At 46.3% G+C, this 21,389-nt stretch overlaps 1 protein-coding gene across 1 annotated transcript in view; it reads left to right on the forward strand.

The window, feature by feature from the left end:
- Nucleotides 1-20,810, forward strand: part of LOC306919178 (WD repeat-containing protein 41-like) — a 45,093-nt gene extending 24,283 nt beyond the window's left edge. The window contains exons 5-13 of the mRNA XM_079532007.1: nt 549-611; nt 3,036-3,150; nt 4,979-5,041; nt 5,699-5,803; nt 17,625-17,812; nt 18,446-18,567; nt 19,186-19,271; nt 19,363-19,496; nt 19,580-20,810. Coding sequence (XP_079388133.1) covers nt 549-611; nt 3,036-3,150; nt 4,979-5,041; nt 5,699-5,803; nt 17,625-17,812; nt 18,446-18,567; nt 19,186-19,271; nt 19,363-19,496; nt 19,580-19,726 — 1,023 coding nt within the window. The 3' untranslated portion in view covers nt 19,727-20,810. The remainder of the gene's footprint in view (nt 1-548; nt 612-3,035; nt 3,151-4,978; nt 5,042-5,698; nt 5,804-17,624; nt 17,813-18,445; nt 18,568-19,185; nt 19,272-19,362; nt 19,497-19,579) is intronic.
- Nucleotides 20,811-21,389: the final 579 nt, after the last annotated feature.

Here is a 21,389-nt window from a genome sequence, read left to right on the forward strand (position 1 = left end):
CACGCACGCAGGCAGGCACGCAGGCACGCACGCAGGCAGGCACGCACGCAGGCACGCACGCAGGCAGGCACGCATGCAGGCACGCACGCAGGCACGCACGCAGGCAGGCACGCACGCACGCAGGCACGCATGCAGGCACGCACGCAGGCACGCACGCAGGCAGGCACGCACGCAGGCAGGCACGCACGCAGGCACGCACGCACGCAGGCACGCACGCACGCAGGCACGCACGCAGGCAGGCACGCACGCAGGCAGGCACGCAGGCACGCACGCAGGCATGCACGCACGCAGGCACGCACGCAGGCAGGCACGCACGCAGGCACGCACGCAGGCACGCACGCAGGCAGGCACGCACGCACGCAGGCACGCATGCAGGCACGCATGCAGGCAGGCACGCAGGCACGCACGCACGCAGGCACGCAGGCACGCACGCACGCAGGCACGCAGGCACGCAGGCACGCATGCACGCACGCACGCAGGCACGCATGCAGGCACGCAGGCACGCAGGCACGCACGCACATTTTTCTCCTTAACGTTGTTGTGATCAGCTGTGGGATCCAGACACGGGGAACAGAGTTCAGACCATCTCTGACCTGCAGTCGTCTGTCAAGGTAATTCATCCATCCATCCCTCCCTCCCTCCCTCCATCCATCCATCCCTCCATCCATCCATCCCTCCATCCATCCATCCCTCCCTCCATCCCTCCCTCCCTCCCTCCCTACATTCATCCCTACCTTCATCCCTCCCTCCCTCCCTCCATCCATCCATCCATCCATCCCTCCCTCCCTCCCTCCCTCCCTACATTCATCCATCCATCCATCCATCCCTACCTTCATCCCTCCCTCCATCCATCCATCCATCCCTCCCTACATTCATCCATCCATCCATCCATCCCTACCTTCATCCCTCCCTCCCTCCCTACATTCATCCATCCATCCATCCATCCCTACCTTCATCCCTCCCTCCCTCCCTCCATCCATCCATCCATCCATCCATCCCTCCCTCCCTCCCTCCCTCCCTACATTCATCCATCCATCCATCCATCCCTACCTTCATCCCTCCCTCCCTCCCTCCCTCCCTCCCTCCCTACATTCATCCATTCATCCATCCATCCATCCATCCCTACCTTCATCCCTCCCTCCCTTCATCCCTCCCTCCATCCATCCATCCCTCCCTCCCTCCCTCCCTCCCTCCCTCCCTCCCTCCCTCCCTCCCTACCTTCATCCCTCCCTCCCTCCATCCATCCATCCATCCATCCCTCCCTCCCTCCCTCCCTCCCTCCATCCCTCCCTCCCTCCATCCCTCCCTCCCTCCCTCCCTCCATCCATCCCTCCCTCCCTCCCTCCCTCCCTCCCTCCATCCATCCATCCATCCATCCCTCCCTCCATCCATCCCTCCCTCCCTCCCTCCCTCCATCCCTCCCTCCCTCCCTCCATCCATCCATCCCTCCCTCCCTACCTTCATCCCTCCCTCCCTCCATCCATCCATCCATCCATCCATCCATCCATCCCTCCCTCCCTCCCTCCCTCCCTCCCTCCATCCATCCATCCATCTATCCATCCAGTATTAATTCTCCATTAATCTCATTGACTCAGTCAGTCACTCAAACATACTGTCATGTTTACTAATAAAACTGTTATATTATATCCAGCACACAATAAATAAATAAATGTCCTTTTCATTTAGTTTTCTCACACAGTTATTTTTGTCTGTGACACTAAATAATGTTGCTCTGCTATTTAATATGCAACAAACCCTCGGCTCAACTTCCACTTAGATGAAGCTAACTGATGTATCTTAGATGAAGCTAACTGATGTATCTTAGATGAAGCTAACTGATGTATCTTAGATGAAGCTAACTGATGTATCTTAGATGAAGCTAACTGATGTATCTTAGATGAAGCTAACTGATGTATCCTTAGATGAAGCTAACTGATGTATCTTAGATGAAGCTAACTGATGTATCTTAGATGAAGCTAACTGATGTATCTTAGATGAAGCTAACTGATGTATCTTAGATGAAGCTAACTGATGTATCCTTAGATGAAGCTAACTGATGTATCTTAGATGAAGCTAACTGATGTATCCTTAGATGAAGCTAACTGATGTATCTTAGATGAAGCTAACTGATGTATCCTTAGATGAAGCTAACTGATGTATCCTTAGATGAAGCTAACTGATGTATCCTTAGATGAAGCTAACTGATGTATCTTAGATGAAGCTAACTGATGTATCTTAGATGAAGCTAACTGATGTATCCTTAGATGAAGCTAACTGATGTATCCTTAGATGAAGCTAACTGATGTATCTTAGATGAAGCTAACTGATGTATCTTAGATGAAGCTAACTGATGTATCTTAGATGAAGCTAACTGATGTATCTTAGATGAAGCTAACTGATGTATCCTTAGATGAAGCTAACTGATGTATCCTTAGATGAAGCTAACTGATGTATCCTTAGATGAAGCTAACTGATGTATCTTAGATGAAGCTAACTGATGTATCTTAGATGAAGCTAACTGATGTATCTTAGATGAAGCTAACTGATGTATCTTAGATGAAGCTAACTGATGTATCTTAGATGAAGCTAACTGATGTATCTTAGATGAAGCTAACTGGTGTATCTTAGATGAAGCTAACTGGTGTATCTTAGATGAAGCTAACTGATGTATCCTTAGATGAAGCTAACTGATGTATCTTAGATGAAGCTAACTGATGCATCTTAGATGAAGCTAACTGATGTCTCTTAGATGAAGCTAACTGATGTATCTTAGATGAAGCTAACTGGTGTATCTTAGATGAAGCTAACTGATGTATCTTAGATGAAGCTAACTGATGTATCTTAGATGAAGCTAACTGATGTATCTTAGATGAAGCTAACTGATGTATCTTAGATGAAGCTAACTGATGTATCCTAGATGAAGCTAACTGATGTATCCTTAGATATTCATATATTTGCGTGTGTGTGTGTGCGTGCGTGCGTGCGTGCGTGCATGCCCACCCCGGACCCTCCCTCCCTGCCCCTCCCTCCCTCAGTGTTTGCTGGTGCTGCATCAGACTGATGGTTTATGGGCTTCAGGCGGAGCTGAGCTGTGTGTCTGGAACACTGAGTTCACCCTGCAGTGTCAACGACACAACCACACTGACACAGGTAAACCACACTGACACAACCACACTGACACAGGTAAACCACACTGACACAGGTAAACCACACTGACACAACCACACTGACACAGGTAAACCACACTGACACAACCACACTGACACAACCACACTGACACAGGTAAACCACACTGACACAGGTAAACCACACTGACACAACCACACTGACACAACCACACTGACACAGGTAAACCACACTGACACAGGTAAACCACACTGACACAACCACACTGACACAACCACACTGACACAGGTAAACCACACTGACACAGGTAAACCACACTGACACAACCACACTGACACAACCACACTGACACAGGTAAACCACACTGACACAGGTAAACCACACTGACACAGGTAAACCACACTGACACAACCACACTGACACAGGTAAACCACACTGACACAGGTAAACCACACTGACACAACCACACTGACACAGGTAAACCACACTGACACAGGTAAACCACACTGACACAACCACACTGACACAGGTAAACCACACTGACACAACCACACTGACACAACCACACTGACACAGGCAAACCACACTGACACAGGTAAACCACACTGACACAACCACACTGACACAGGTAAACCACACTGACACAGGTAAACCACACTGACACAGGTAAACCACACTGACACAACCACACTGACACAGGTAAACCACACTGACACAGGTAAACCACACTGACACAGGTAAACCACACTGACACAACCACACTGACACAGGTAAACCACACTGACACAGGCAAACCACACTGACACAACCACACTGACAGGTAAACCACACTGACACAGGTAAACCACACTGACACAACCACACTGACACAGGTAAACCACACTGACACAACCACACTGACACAACCACACTGACACAGGTAAACCACACTGACACAGGTAAACCACACTGACACAACCACACTGACACAACCACACTGACACAGGTAAACCACACTGACACAACCACACTGACACAGGTAAACCACACTGACACAGGTAAACCACACTGACACAACCACACTGACACAGGTAAACCACACTGACACAACCACACTGACACAGGTAAACCACACTGACACAACCACACTGACACAGGTAAACCACACTGACACAGGTAAACCACACTGACACAACCACACTGACACAGGTAAACCACACTGACACAACCACACTGACACAACCACACTGACACAGGCAAACCACACTGACACAGGTAAACCACACTGACACAACCACACTGACACAGGTAAACCACACTGACACAGGTAAACCACACTGACACAGGTAAACCACACTGACACAGGTAAACCACACTGACACAACCACACTGACACAGGTAAACCACACTGACACAGGCAAACCACACTGACACAACCACACTGACAGGTAAACCACACTGACACAGGTAAACCACACTGACACAACCACACTGACACAGGTAAACCACACTTACACAACCACACTGACACAACCACACTGACAGGTAAACCACACTGACACAGGTAAACCACACTGACACAGGTAAACCACACTGACACAGGTAAACCACACTGACAGGTAAACCACACTGACACAGGTAAACCACACTGACACAACCACACTGACAGGTAAACCACACTGACACAGGTAAACCACACTGACACAGGTAAACCACACTGACACAACCACACTGACAGGTAAACCACACTGACACAGGTAATAAGGATAAGGACACAACCACACTGACAGGTAAGAATAGTGTCATGATAGTAAAGATGTAATAATGTTATAAACACCCAATTAATGGATCATTGCTATGTCGTCCACTGTAGGAATCACTGCTTTGATCGAGTTACCCAAGAAATGTCTGGCAGCGGCCATGGATAAAGAGATCGGTAAGAAGAACTAATTTATATATACAGCTATGTGTATATTTATATACACACCGTTTTTTCTCTACCCAATTCATTGTTATACCAATTCATTCCTGTTCCTATTTGTTGCCACGAGTGACTCTTCGTTTACAGTAATCTACAGATTATCAGTGTCTATAACTGCTCATATTTACAGTAATCTATAGATTATCAGTGTCTATAACTGCTCATATTTACAGTAATCTATAGATTATCAGTGTCTATAAATCTTATGGTTTACAGTAATCTACAGATTATCAGTGTCCAGTGACTCTTATTGTTTACAGTAATCTACAGATTATCAGTGTCCAGTGACTCTTATTGTTTACAGTAATCTACAGATTAATAGTGTCCAGTGACTCTTATTGTTTACAGTAATCTATAGATTATCAGTGTCCAGTGACTCTTATTGTTTACAGTAATCTACAGATTATCAGTGTCCAGTGACTCTTATTGTTTACAGTAATCTACAGATTATCAGTGTCCAGTGACTCTTATGGTTTACAGTAATCTACAGATTAATAGTGTCCAGTGACTCTTATTGTTTACAGTAATCTATAGATTATCAGTGTCCAGTGACTCTTATTGTTTACAGTAATCTACAGATTATCAGTGTCCAGTGACTCTTATTGTTTACAGTAATCTACAGATTATCAGTGTCCAGTGACTCGTCGGTGTCGGTGTCGGAGGTCCGCTGTCTGTCGGACCACCAGGACAACATCAGAACTCTCATCAATGTCACGGGTCAGTGCTCTCTGAGAGCGGTTTTGAAGGAGTCTAGGGATTATTACATTCACCCATTCACACACACATTCACACACCGATGGTGGAGGAAACCATGCAAGGCACCAACCAGCACATCAGGAGCAATCAGGGGTTCAGAGTCTTGCTCAAGGACACGTGGACACTGACTCTGGATGAGCCCACAGGGATCGAACTGGCAACCTCGCGGTTCTCATCCGGCCACTCTACCGCTGATCCACCACCGCCCCCTGTATAACCCATTCAGAACGGGAACCCCTTTTGGTGTTTTAAGCATTATGTTATACTTTAGCTGTTGAAAGATTGTGTAAAGGTGGCGCAAATCTTTGAATATATATATTCTTTCAGGGCGAACGTTTTTAACTCAAATCTTTGCTTCTGGGGGGTCCTTGAAACAACATATTTTCAGATGGGGGTTGGTGGCCAATTACATATAATTTCTGGGGTTCTTGACATGAAATAGGCTTATCTTTTAGACCGCGCCCATTGCAAGTAGCTGTAGTCTGTCTCAAAGTGGGGCCCGGGGAACCCAGGGGTCCTTGAGGGAGTTACAGGGGGGTCCCCCAGCTAAATGATGGTTAGGAACCAAATGGACCCTTATGGGTCTGTAACTCTGAGAGTGTACACATGTTTGTACACTCAGAATTAAATTATCATTGATTTTATTGATTGATTCTCTGGCAAATAGATGGATTGTATTTGAACACTTTATGGGCAAACCCACGCCTTGACACGAACACAGAGAATACACACATTATGGACAAACCCACACCTTGACATGAACACAGAGAATACACACTTTATGGACAACCCCTCACCTTGACATGAACACAGAGAATACACACATTATGGACAAATCCTCACCTTGACATGAACTACGGCATTAACCAAACGTGATTTTTGATAGTCGACACGAATACCATCAAAATCGGTTTATAATCGATTAGTCGGCGGTAAAATATGATATTCTTTTCCATCCAATCAAGCATTAAAACATCGTGTTCTGAAACGGCCAGCGCGAGTGAAGGATTAACTGCAAAACAGAGGCGGTGAATGCAGGCCGAGTGGAATAGTAAGAGAGTGGCGACACGCTTTGATCTCACCACAAAGCGGGGTGCTATGGGCTATAGTTCCAAACATTGGAACTATCCCATTGAGATAGAATGAGCACTTCCGCATTCCATTGTTACAATGGGAGTCAACGCTAGTGTCGCCACTCTCTTACTAGATTACGCTGAATGCCGCTCTGATTGGCCGAAATTCACAACAGCTGTTAAAAGTCAAGTCAAAGTTGCAAGTCCACAATGACTCACGGATGGACGCGCTGTGAGCTTGTAGATCTGCTATTTTTGATGCGCAAGACCTTTCTACGGCGCAGCATAGCATGTTACGTTGTTGAAAATGTTTGTTCAGTTGGAGAATTGGATACGGAGGAGGAGGATGATGCGATGTTTTTCATACACCCTAAATGTTCAACAACAAGTTACAACCACAGTTCCTTTGGTTTTTAGAAGCTACAAGCTAGGAGGAGGTTATGATTACATACTAGGCTTGCTAGCTAGCAGGCTTACCAGGCTATGAATCAGATGATCAACTACTTCACGAGACTGTGCGCTGTCATCTGCCTGTAATGCTTATGTAGTGGCAAACTTCCTCTTCTTTGAGTTTGCACACTTAAATGTAGCAGTCTACGGTTAGAGCAAAAGCTTGACGCACAAAAGGAGTTCTTCACAGTATTGTACAAAAAAAAGGTTCTTTACTTTGATCAAAAAACAATACAAAAACTTATTTCCTTTCTGTGTGTGTATGTGTGGTCAAAAACTGTGTTGCTCCAAAGCTGCTTCACTTCACACTGCCAGCAAACCCCCCAGACAATATGAGTTGCTAATCAACATGGCAAGGAGCATCCCATTGGCTAAGGCTCATTAATACAATTAACTCAGAACCCACAGAGCTGCATTCTACAGGTCATGTTAACCTCCTAATATCACACAGGTGCATTGGATAGGACTCGTTAACCCCCACTATGGCTCTTACATTTCCAGCCCCTAATTGTTTTACTATTAACTCAAAAACAATTACAAATATACACAAATAAACACAAAGAGCCATAACATATTCATCACACAAATTAAGTAATCATTATGTCCATAATTCTCTTGACGTCTTCGTAAGATCACACTGCTTGCTTCAGCAGACAGAGTTTGGTTATGGGTCTGTCCAATACGTTGGTTTTGGTCTGCACACGAACTCGTCTCACTGCACCATTGGAGTCTGGTAACGTTTTTATTACTCTGCCCATGATCCAGGAGTTTCGAGGGGCACGTTCATCCATTATCAAGACGATATCTCCTGGCTGGAGGTTTCTCTGTGGCGTGAGCCACTTTTGTCTCTCCTGAAGGAGTGGCAGATATTCCCTGGTCCATCTGGTCCAGAAAAGATCGGCCATGTACTGTATCTGCCTCCAACGTCGTCGTGCATACTGATCGTCTTTGCTGAAGACTCCAAGTGGAATGCTCGGTTTGGTTTTCAGAAGCAACAAATTGTTAGGCGTTAAGGCCTCCAAGTCGTTGGGGTCATCCGATGACTGCGTAATTGGTCTGTTATTGATTATCGCTTCAACTTCGCACATGATAGTCAGAAGACCTTCGTCATCAAATGACTGCTGTTTGAGCACAGAGTTTAGGATCTTCCTTACAGTGCGGATCTGTCTTTCCCATATGCCGCCCTGATGAGAAGCTGCTGGGGTGTTGAATATCCACCTGATGCCTTTTTGTCCCACGCTGTTCTGTATTTTTTCATGATCTAGGTGTTTCACTGACTCACGTAGTTCTCTTTCAGCAGCGAAAAAATTTGTCCCATTGTCCGAACGCATAATTGTCACCTGCCCTCTTCTGCATATGAACCGGCGTATGGCGTTAATGCAAGAATCCGTGTCTAAACTGTGGGCTATTTCGATGTGAACAGCTCTTACGGTGAGACAAGTGAAAATCACACCGTAGCGTTTGACAATGCTTCGTCCACGCTTGACCTCGAAAGGTCCAAAGAAGTCAACCCCTACGTTGGTAAAGGGTGGATCATCAGGTAGTAACCTGTCCTCAGGCAGATCTGCCATCTTTTGCCTTCCAGCTTTGGCGTTGAACCTTCTGCACACTGTGCATCTTGAAATGGTTTTCCTGACAGCTGCGTTAGCTTGAGGAATCCAGTATTTTTGACGCAGTACTGACAGCATGTAATTGCGTCCGCAGTGTCCGATTTCTTGGTGGATATGTTGCAGTATGAGGTTGGTTAGGGGTGAGGCCTTTGACAGGATGACTGGATGCTTAGCTTCCTGTGGCATTGCAGCCTTGTTAAGCCTGCCTCCGACTCGCAGTATCCCATCCTGCAAAACGGGGTCGAGTTTGTAAATCGGACTCCTTCTCTTCAAATGAAGGTTTTCTTGCAGAGTACTGATTTCTTCTGGGTACTCCTGCAGCTGACTCAGCCGTATGAGCTCGGTTTCTGCTTTAACCAGGTCTTCCAGTGTTAACGGAGTTGGTTTCATTGTTGACTTGAATTTCTTCATGTGCTGTTCAACCAGCTTATTCTGCTTCTCTGGGTTGCTCTCAGACTGACATATTGTAGATTTGAGGTCTTTTCTCTTGGTTTTCAACTGCATCAATAACTCCTTTAGTCTGAGAAACCAGGCAACCGCTCTTTTCAATCGCAGCCACGTGGAGTAGTAAGTGATAAGTCTGTTGACTGGATCCAGGCTGTCTACTGTGTTGCATACGATGTTGGTAGCACATTTCTTGATTTCAGGGTCTTCTTCTGTTGTTGAAACCCTTTGATCCGGTTGTTTTGGCCACTCACTTTCTGGCCTCAGCAAAAAGTCTGGGCCTTGAATCCAGGTTCTGCTTTGAATGAACTTCTCAGCTGTCAACCCTCGAGAAGCCTGGTCCGCAGGATTCAAAGTTGTGTTGACATAACGCCATTGAGTGGGCTGAGAGTGCTCCCTTATCGTGGTAACCCTGTTGGCTACGAAGGTCTTAAAGCGAGTGCTTTCATTTGCAAGGTATCTAAGCACCGTAGTGCTGTCAGTCCAAAAGACAGATTCCTGTAACGGGACTTGAAGCTCTTGTCTGATCATTCTGTCCATTTTGACAGCGACAACCGCTGCCGTTAATTCCAGCCTTGGTATTGTGACATGCTTCAGAGGAGTCACTCTAGACTTCCCCATCAGGAAAGAACAATGCATTTTGTTCTCTTGGTTGGTTAGCACAAGATAAGACACAGCGGCATAGCCGTCCTCACTGGCATCAGCAAAATGGTGCAGCTGTGCCGACTGTATGGGTCCAAACCCATTTGGCCTTATACACCTGGGAATGCTAAATCCTCCCAAGATCTCCAGGTTTGACAGCCATTCTTGCCACCTTCTTGCCTGTTCATTGCCGATCTCTTCGTCCCAGCCTAGCTTGTTCTTGCACAGGTCTCGCAAGATCAGTTTCACTGGCAAAATGAGTGGCGCCAAAAATCCAAAAGGGTCGTAAATGGAACTGACCGTGGACAGGATTCCACGCCTAGTGACAGGCTTGTCTTGCACATTTATGTGGAACCTAAACTTGTCAGTCTCTGTGCACCATTGAACACCAAGGGCACGTTCCATAGGAAGTGTGCTGTGACTTAAGTCTAAGTCTTTGACTTCTGGAGCTCGTTCCTTTGCAGGGATAGTCAGCAGTACTACCTTGCTATTGCTCACCCACTTAGTCAGATGGAAACCACCTCTGGCACACAAGTCTTGGAGATCTTGTGCTAAACTGATTCCCAAGTCCTCTGTTGGCACAGACTTTAAACAGTCATCCACATAAAAGTTCTTTAGCACTGTTTTCACTGCTTCTGTGCTCATCACATCTTTTGCATCTTCTGCAGTTCTTCGCAAGGCATAGGAAGCGCAGCTGGGTGAAGATGTGGCACCAAAAAGGTGAACCTTCATCCTAAACTCTTCCACGTTGCCGTGTAGGTCGCCGTCCGGCCACCAAAGGAACCGCAGCAGATCTGCATCTTCTTCAGGCACCTTCACCTGGTAAAACATAGATTTTATGTCCGCCATCAGTGCTACGGGGTGCTCTCTGAACTTTAATAGCACACCAATCAGAGGGTTGGTGAGGTCCGGTCCTTGGAGTAACTGCTCATTTAGTGAAATTCCTTGATATGTAGCAGTGCAATCAAACACTACTCTTATCTTCTTTTTCTTTGGGTGGTACACCCCGTGGTGAGGGATGTACCACACTCTGCCATCATTGCGACCGAGCTGCTCCACAGGGATTTTCTCGGCATAGCCTTTTTCAATTACACTTTTCATGAGTGCCTTGTAATCCTCATGGAATTCTGCATTTCTCTTGAATTTTCTCCTGGGAGTATCAGCCCGTTGCATGGCAATGCAGCGGTTATTTGGCATTCTGATGTTTTCATTTTTCAAGGGCAAACCCATGCAATAATGTCCATCAACCAGTTTTGCCGACCTTGTGGTTAGGTGCATAAATTGACGATCCTCTTGAGACATTTCATCCTTCTCGTCACAGCTTCGCTCCGGGAAATCTGTGTTGTACTGCTTAACTAGCAGTTCTTCTATGTCTGTTACCGTGATGCGATTAGCGGTGTAGCTCTGCAGTTTACCACCAGCTGACTTGGTGACATCTCCCTTTCTAAGGGGTCCGTTTATCACCCATCCTAAGGCAGTCTTGATAGCGTAAGGCCCCTCGCCTTCACTGTTAATGACCTGCCAAGGTTCAATGGCTTTAGGGATGTTTGCACCTATGAGTAAACCCACCTCCGCTTCAATGTGTGGCAGATGCACCTCCTTCAGATAAGACCATTGCAAAATATCTTTCTGTTGTGGGATATTTTCTTTCTTTATAGGGATGTGGGGGTGTGTAAACACCTTCGGCAGTTCAATGTAGGTATTTCCTTCAATTCCACACACCTCCAGGTCTGAAAGAACACAACTCTTCATCAACTTATGACCATCTTGACTCATTGTGTCTAGAAGATAGTTGGTGCTCTTTCCTTTAAGGTTCAGTGTTCTCTGTAGGCCTTCAGTGCAAAACGTTGCAGTGCTCCCTGGGTCTATGAAGGCATATGTTTCCACGTATCTGTCACTCTTTTGGGATTTTACTTTTACTGGTACCACGGCTAGGACACATTCTCCTCCAGCCCCGGTGCTTCCACACGCCTCATGACCCAGTGACACATAGGCACTGGAAACTGCACTCTGGCTGCAGCTTTCTTCATCCTTTTTGGGTGCAATGGTATCCTCCTTTATGACATGGAGTATGTCTGGATGCAACTGAGAACAGGTCTGGCACGTTATTTTCTTTCTGCAATATTTACTGAGGTGCCCTGGTGTTAGGCATCCAAAGCACAGGCCTTTAGACTTAAGGAAGTCTATCCGTTCTTTGTTTGTCAGCTCTTTAATCTTGTTGCAAACCGCAAGAGCATGATTCTTCTGACAGTGTAAACATGGTTTGTGGAAAGCTATAGCCACATCCTTTACTGCAGTGTTCTTCTTGGCTGTTTCTGTCATGTATTGTACACCTGTTGCTGCTGCAGTTGTGTCCTGAACACCGGCAGCAAAACTGCTCTCTCTCCTACCAGACCTCTCGCTGGTTCTCACTTTCGTAAATTTCTCCTTTTCTTTTGTGGTTTGACGATTCTCTACCACATTTCCAAAAAGAGGATCCAGAGCTACTTTGGCCTGACGGTCGATAAAATCAACTAGGTTAGAAAACCTTGCACGTCCTCTTCCTCTCTCGTGGATCTCATAGGCAATTGTTCTCCACCTTTCCTTAAGTTTGAAAGGTAACTTTGACACGACCACCCGCATGTTCGTAGGATTATCCAATTCGTCCATGAATTCTATGTCAGCCATGGAGTTCCTACAGCCAATCAGAAACAGGGCATATGCACTTAATGCCTTGCCGTCCTCAGACTTGATTTGAGGCCATTTCAATGCCTTATCCAGATATGCATTGGCTATAGTAAGTTCGTCTCCATAATGCCTTTGGAGTAACCTTCTCGCCTCCTTGTAGGCTTTGTCTGCCGACATGTGCTCACAGCTTCGAACGAGCTCCTGTGGCTCCCCACTTGTATATTGCTCCAAGTAGTAAAGCTTGTCCTTCAAACTGTCTGTTTTGCTATCCACAGTGTGCTCAAAAGCCCTGATGAAGGACTTGTAAGTGAGAGGGTCACCTGTAAACACTGGAATGTCCTTGCAAGGGAGGTTAGACATAGCCTGTTGCTTAACAAGCATTTCAGTAATCACGTTTTGCCTTTGCATAACTTGACACAGCTCACTTTCCTTATTTCTTGACTGCATATGACTGCTGTTGTGAAGTTGGTCATGTGCAGGCTGCCCTGGTCTGCTTGAAACATGTCCTAGACTGTAGCCATAACCATGAGATTGGTCATATTGTGTATTCTGTGCAAACTGCACCGGTCTGCTTGTTGCATGTCTCTGACTGTAACCATTATCATGTGATTGATCATGCTGCATGTTTTGTGCAAGTTGCATCGGCGTGCTTGGAACTGATCTCAGAATATAATCAAAAACATGAGATTTATCTTGCTGCGTGTTTTGTGCAGGTTGCACTGGTCTGCTTGAAACGTGTCCTCCTGCAGCAACACTTAAAGTTGGCCTTCTCTTTTGTGAGCGCTTACTTGATGTGCAACTGCCTTCTTTGACATCATCATCATATTCTTTAAGCACCTTGAGCTTTGCACTGGATGCAGCAATTGCAGCATCAACCTCTAGTTGATCCTTTTTAGCCTTTATCTGTGCCTCTTCAATTTCTCTTTTAGCCTTTAATTGTGCTTCTTCAATCTCAAGTGCTTGTCTTTCTTTTAAGGCAGCGGAACGTACGATCAGTGCAGCACGCTCTGCTTCTTCCCTAATACGTGCTGCTGACACTTTGGTCGCTGTGGACCGTGAAGACTTTGTGTTTGAAGATGAAGCTGATGACTTATGGCCAGCAGATGAGCCAAGGGTTCTCTTACTGGTTTTCTGTACTGTATTAACTTGAGACACGCTGTCCTCTACACGTACATCATCTTCATGGTGTGTGTCTGCTAGACATTCACTTGCATAAGCATTTTCTTCTCTTAATTTTGTCCACATTGCAGAACACCATTTCTCTGTATTTTCCACAAAGTCATTTATGGGTGCTGATTTGGGTTCATACCAATTTTGTTGATCAGCTTGTCCCTCATCTTCATCTAGCAAGGATTTCACCTCGGCATTAATGTCATCAAATTCTTTATTTGCTTTGCCAAAGTTGTTTCTTAGCATCTCTTCCACAACGTTCACATTTGAGCAATCCAGTTTTACATTTTCCATTGTTTTTATCATGGTAGAAAGTTGAGATAATTTACCTCTTCTTGTTGCAATGAACCTGCTGAGTCTGTCTTCCAGTGCTCTTTCTGTGGGTTTCGATGCCCTCCTTTGGTCAGAAACATCCATTTTCTTTTCTTTCTTTGTTCTTGAGCAAAGTTTTTGACTTTGAATGTAGTGGCAAACTTCCTCTTCTTTGAGTTTGCACACTTAAATGTAGCAGTCTACGGTTAGAGCAAAAGCTTGACGCACAAAAGGAGTTCTTCACAGTATTGTACAAAAAAAAGGTTCTTTACTTTGATCAAAAAACAATACAAAAACTTATTTCCTTTCTGTGTGTGTATGTGTGGTCAAAAACTGTGTTGCTCCAAAGCTGCTTCACTTCACACTGCCAGCAAACCCCCCAGACAATATGAGTTGCTAATCAACATGGCAAGGAGCATCCCATTGGCTAAGGCTCATTAATACAATTAACTCAGAACCCACAGAGCTGCATTCTACAGGTCATGTTAACCTCCTAATATCACACAGGTGCATTGGATAGGACTCGTTAACCCCCACTATGGCTCTTACAGCTTATCAGGCCCGTGTTGATGATTTGCCCTCTTGTCAGGGCCAATTATGCTTGGATGTGTCACAGTGGCGGGCTGTGGGACTGCCATTACTGGTGGAGAGGGATGACGTGAGTGGGTTGGGGTCAGGCCCGCGGGAAGTACTTTACACTCGCAGGGGCTGAGCGTCTAGTAGGGGGTGCGCGCGCGTAGCGCCGCAAAAATGCGCGTGCACGCGCATCATGCACGTGCATTTTCGCGCATTTTCACGCGCAAACGTGGCCTTTACTTTCCCTCTCCACACGCAAGTTATATGAACGAACTGACACAGGCAATTAACCAGGATAAGGTGCCAATACTGTGATACAGCATATTTTCTTCTTTTTTTTCTTCTTCCCCTCCTGTTCGAGGGGGGGCTGTGCCTGGGGGAGGGGGTGCTACAGCCCCCCCAGCACCCCTACTTCCCTCAGCCATGCTTCACGACTATTATAACTATGATCGCGCGGCATGGCTGTTTGTTTTTAATAATGCCGCACGCCTGCACTTTTGTTGGATAAGCATGAAGAAAGATGAATAAGAAAATGAAACATGAAATCACGGCAAGAGCTACTGTAGTTTGACTGTCACCAAACTGGATATTATTGGGCAGAGTGAGGAGGGACAGGCTGCTATACTACTGTACCGGACGAAACGACGACACGTCTCCAATCTAACTTGTTGAACAAACTACAGTAGTAAACTCACCAATAGTAAAAGTATTTACACACTGTAGTTGTCCCCATTGAGCGTATGAGGCATATGCTTTTTGAAAATCTGTCTTAAATGTTGCCAGTGCAGCCACCGCCCACCGCACCTACACGAGTGACGGTGACGGCAAAACCCACGTACAGTCGGCTTGTATATGATATGAAAACAATCAGCCAGGAAGGGATTAGTACTTAAGTTGGAGAACTACCAACAAAACAACAGCTCACAGCTGCATGTCTGCTGTAAAAAAAAAAATCATAAAGAATATTAAAAATAATATTAACGATTACTCGATTTTTGCTAGTCGACTAATCGATTTGTATGTTAATGCCCTAACATGAACACAGAGAATACACACATTATGGACAAACCCACACCTTGACATGAACACACAGAATACACACATTACGGACAAACCCTCACCTTGACATGAACACAGAGAATACACACATTATGGACAAACCCTCACATTGACATGAACACAGAGAATACACACATTATGGACAAACCCACACCTTGACATGAACACAGAGAATACACACATTATGGACAAACCCACACCTTGACATGAACACACAGAATACACACATTACGGACAAACCCTCATCTTGACATGAACACAGAGAATACACACATTATGGACAAACCCTCACCTTGACATGAACACAGAGAATACACACATTATGGACAAACCCTCACATTGACATGAACACAGAGAATACACACATTATGGACAAACCCACACCTTGACATGAACACAGAGAATACACACATTATGGACAAACCCACACCTTGACATGAACACAGAGAATACACACATTATGGACAAACACACACCTTGACATGAACACAGAGAATACACACATTATGGACAAACCCTCACCTTGACATGAACACAGAGAATACACACATTATGGACAAACCCTCACATTGACATGAACACAGAGAATACACACATTATGGACAAACCCTCACATTGACATGAACACAGAGAATACACACATTATGGACAAACCCACACCTTGACATGAACACAGAGAATACACACATTATGGACAAACCCACACCTTGACATGAACACAGAGAATACACACATTATGGACAAACCCACACCTTGACATGAACACAGAGAATACACACATTATGGACAAACCCACACCTTGACATGAACACAGAGAATACACACATGTATCAATAGAATGTGTAGAGATATGGAATGGAAACTTAATTAAACCCATCTTTTTCTCTTTTCTTCTTAAAATTGCTAAATAAATGTACTTAGTATTGATTTAAATTGAGTATACAATATGTGTTGTTTACATATCGATATGCTTCGATTGTTTTAATTCAAATTGATATTGCTATATCGTTACACCCATATAACTAATACGTGTCAATTTGGGGCAGTGGTCCCCAAAGTGGGGTCCGGGGACCACTAGGGGTCCTTGAGGGAGTTCCAGGGGGTCCCCAGCTAAATGACAGTTTGGAACCAAATGGACCCTTATGGGTCTGTAACTCTGACAGTGTACAGATGTAACTAAATGGACCCTTATGGGTCTGTAACTGACAGTGTACAGATGTAACCAAATGTTTTTTGTACTCTCTCAGAGTTAAATTAACATTGATTTTACAATATAAATTGGGGGTCCCAGAGATAGAAATGCCATTAAATGGGGGCGTAGCCTAATTCATGTCAAACGGGTTGAGAATCACTGCTAGAGCCTTCAAAATCTTCTCTTATGGGGGTCCCTGGTCCATATGGGGGTCCCTGGCATGTCTTTTCAAACGGGGGTCCCTGGCATGTCTTTTCAAACGGGGGGTCCCTGGCATGTCTTTTCAAACGGGGGGTCCCTGGCATGTCTTTTCAAACGGGGGGTCCCTGGCATGTCTTTTCAAACGGGGGTCCCTGGCATGTCTTTTCAAACGGGGGGTCCCTGGCATGTCTTTTCAAACGGGGGTCCCTGGCATGTCTTTTCAAACGGGGGGTCCCTGGCATGTCTTTTCAAACGGGGGGTCCCTGGCATGTCTTTTCAAACGGGGGTCCCTGGCATGTCTTTTCAAACGGGGGTCCCTGGCATGTCTTTTCAAACGGGGGTCCACTCTGCGGGCTGATGAGTGTCCATTTGGGGGTCCTTGACAGACGGGCTGTTCGCCAGCGGTTCTCACGCGGGCGAGCTGATCCTGTGGGACGCGTGTGATTGGACCATCCTGGCCTACGAGCACATCCTGTGGGAGGAGTCACAGGCCGACAGCGCGCAGGCCGACATGGGATTGGCTGCTCCTCAGCCCAGCGAGATGTCCATCCAACATCTGACGACCAATGGGAACGTGAGGACAAAATGATGGATGGATGGCTGGATGGATGCTACACTGTATATTCTTGTACCGACAGTAGTGTGTGTGTGTGTGTGTGTGTGTGTGTGTGTGTGTGTGTGTGTGTGTGTGTGCACAGCTTATCCTAGCACCAGTATTATAATGTGTGTGTGTGCGTGCACAGCTCAGTGTTATAATGGGTGTGTGTGTGCGTGCAGTTCATTCCGTATATAATGAGTGTGTGTGTGCGTGCAGCTCATCAGTATTATAATGGGTGTGTGTGCGCGCACGAGGCGCATGCACGCACATTTTGCACCCCCTACTAAGTGTTCAGCACCTCCTACTGTAAACATCTTCCCGCGGCCATGACAGCGTGGTGTTATAATGGGTGTGTGTGCGTGCACAGCGTGGTGTTATAATGAGTGTGTGTGCGTGCACAGCGTGGTGTTATAATGGGTGTGTGTGTGCGTGCAGCTCATCAGTATTATAATGTGTGTGTGTGTGTGTGTGCGTGTGCGTGTGCGTGCACAGCGTGGTGTTATAATGGGTGTGTGTGTGCGTGCAGCTCATCAGTATTATAATGTGTGTGTGTGTGTGTGCGTGTGCGTGCACAGCGTGGTGTTATAATGGGTGTGTGTGTGCGTGCAGCTCATCCTGGCCGCGGTGGGCTCTGGGCTCTACGTCTACTCTGTGGTGAAGAGGAGCGTCGTCGCCTACAAGAAGATCGCCCACGACTCCAACGTCCTGCACACCATGCTGCTGCATGATGGGTAATGTAGTCCACACCATGCTGCTGCATGATGGGTAATGTAGTCCACACCATGCTGCTGCATGATGGGTAATGTAGTCCACACCATGCTGCTGCATGATGGGTAATGTAGTCCACACCGTGCTGCTGCATGATGGGTAATGTAGTCCACACCGTGCTGCTGCATGATGGGTAATGTAGTCCACACCGTGCTGCTGCATGATGGGTAATGTAGTCCACACTGTGCTGCTGCATGATGGGTAATGTAGTCCACACCGTGCTGCTGCATGATGGGTAATGTAGTCCACACCATGCTGCTGCATGATGGGTAATGTAGTCCCACCATGCTGCTGCATGATGGGTAATGTAGTCCACACCATGCTGCTGCATGATGGGTAATGTAGTCCCACCATGCTGCTGCATGATGGGCAATGTAGTCCACACCATGCTGCTGCATGATGGGTAATGTAGTCCACACCATGCTGCTGCATGATGGGTAATGTAGTCCACACCATGCTGCTGCATGATGGGTAATGTAGTTCCCATGACTTAACCTCTTCATGATGGGTGTTTTTGTGTGTTTTCGTGTGTGTTTTCGTGTGTGTGTGTGTGTGTGTGTGTGTGTACGTGCGCGGTACAGTGAGCTGATGTCGTGCTCGGAGGACGGCAGTGTGAGGATGTGGGAGATGCAAGACCCGCCCCTTCCTGCCGAGCCTGCCAATCCAGGTACACACACACACACACACACACACACACACACACACACACACACACTTCTTGTTTCAGGGGTACGGTATGAGTTAATTTCTCTCTCCAGGGTTCTTTGGCATGTGGTCGTTTGGACGAGCCAATAAGCAGCCGGCTCCGCCTTCCAGGAGGATCCCGGACACGCCCACCGTCCGGACGCTGGAGCTGACGGGAGACCTGATTGGTCACTCCGGTGCCGTCCAGGTATGATGATGTCATCATCATCATCATCGGACCACCTATTATTCACATGATTTAATAATTCACATCATTTATCGACCAATCAGATGTTCCTGAGCTTCGGAGGGGCGGAGCAGTGCTTGGTCACGTGCTCCGCGGACCACCTGCTGATCCTGTGGAAGAACGGCGACGCCCAGTCCCACCTGAGGAGCCACGCCCTGTTCCAGAAACTACAGGACAGCGGGGGTCTCTGAGGAGTAGGGATGGAGCTCTAAACCCGAAAAAACCTTATAACAAGCTTATCCAGTACCCGGTATCGATAAGCTTTGGGCTCATCGAGTACCCGGTATCAATAAGCTTTGGGCTCATCGAGTACCCGGTATCAATAAGCTTTGGGCTTATCGAGTACCCGGTATCAATAAGCTTTGGGCTCATCGAGTACCCGGTATCGATAAGCTTTGGGCTCATCGAGTACCCGGTATCAATAAGCTTTGGGCTCATCCAGTACCCGGTATCAATAAGCTTTGGGCTCATCCAGTACCCGGTATCGATAAGCTTTGGGCTCATCCAGTACCCGGTATCAATACGCTTTGGGCTCATCGAGTACCCGGTATCGATAAGCTTTGGGCTCATCCAGTACCCGGTATCGATAAGCTTTGGGCTCATCGAGTACCCGGTATCAATACGCTTTGGGCTCATCGAGTACCCGGTATCAATAAGCTTTGGGCTCATCGAGTACCCGGTATCGATAATCGCTCACGACTCCACGCAGCCAACTGCCCCGCCGATAGGAGGGTTCTGAACACCAGTGTTGTTGTATTGTCTCGGTGTTATGTGTGGTTTTTGTTGTGGGTTTGCAATCTCTGACCTGGCAGGTACTGTTCAGAATCTGGAGAAGAAGAAGAACAAGGTTCTGACTGTGTACCTTTGATGCTTCAAATAGAGGCTCTCACACCTGGTGTGAAACCCCAAATCACAGCCCCGGTACGGGCACGGATCCAGACTATTTGACTCGTGTCCCTCCTTGGGTTGGGTACGGCTCGGTTCACATGTCTTTTGGGTTCAGGGCGTCGGGAAATGGATTCTTAATGTTTCACTACTGATTGTCATGCAGTAATTTACATTCATGATGGAAATAGATAATGCTGTTCTGTCTGCACGGGTGGATGTTTGTGTGTTTGATGTGTTCACAGTGTACAACTGTTCAACGTCTCCACATCGACCGACAGCAGAGATGCGTGGATTGCGGTTTTATCCGCTCTGTTGCTGTGAAACCTCTTTCTTTTTGCCAAATATGTTGTGTCTTCATCGGCGGTGCATTGTTTTATTATTACTAATAAAATTATTATTATTATAGGTGTTGTATTGTTATCATTCTATTGTCTTGTGTGTCAGCCTGACACCTCATCTGCACAGGCGAGGAGCGAGCGTTGCGACGGCGATATCGCGCCGAATAAAATATGTCCTGTCTCTGAGCTACAATATTATGACAACTGTCTCTGAGCTACAATATTATGACAACTGTCTCTGAGCTACAATATTATGACAACTGTCTCTGAGCTACAATATTATGACAACTGTCTCTGAGCTACAATATTATGACAACTGTCTCTGAGCTACAATATTATGACAACTGCCAACTTGGCTATAAATCCAGTAGGCTAAAATATGTTCCAGGGAACCCCGCAGAATTTGAGTTAAAAACATTTGCTCTGAAAGAATGTATATACAAAGATTCACGCCACATTTTCACGATTTTAAAAAAAGTGGCAGATCTACAAGCTCATAGCGCGAGCTTGTAGATCTGCCATTTTTCAACAGCTAACGTATAACATGATGCTTAAAACACCAAAAGGCGTTCCCGCCCGGAATGGGTAAGTCTCGTAGGTTTACATCAATCATTGCCTCTCAATCCCA

Source organism: Electrona antarctica, assembly GCF_951216825.1.
Source record: "Electrona antarctica genome assembly, contig: scaffold_255, whole genome shotgun sequence".
NCBI lineage: Eukaryota > Metazoa > Chordata > Actinopteri > Myctophiformes > Myctophidae > Electrona > Electrona antarctica.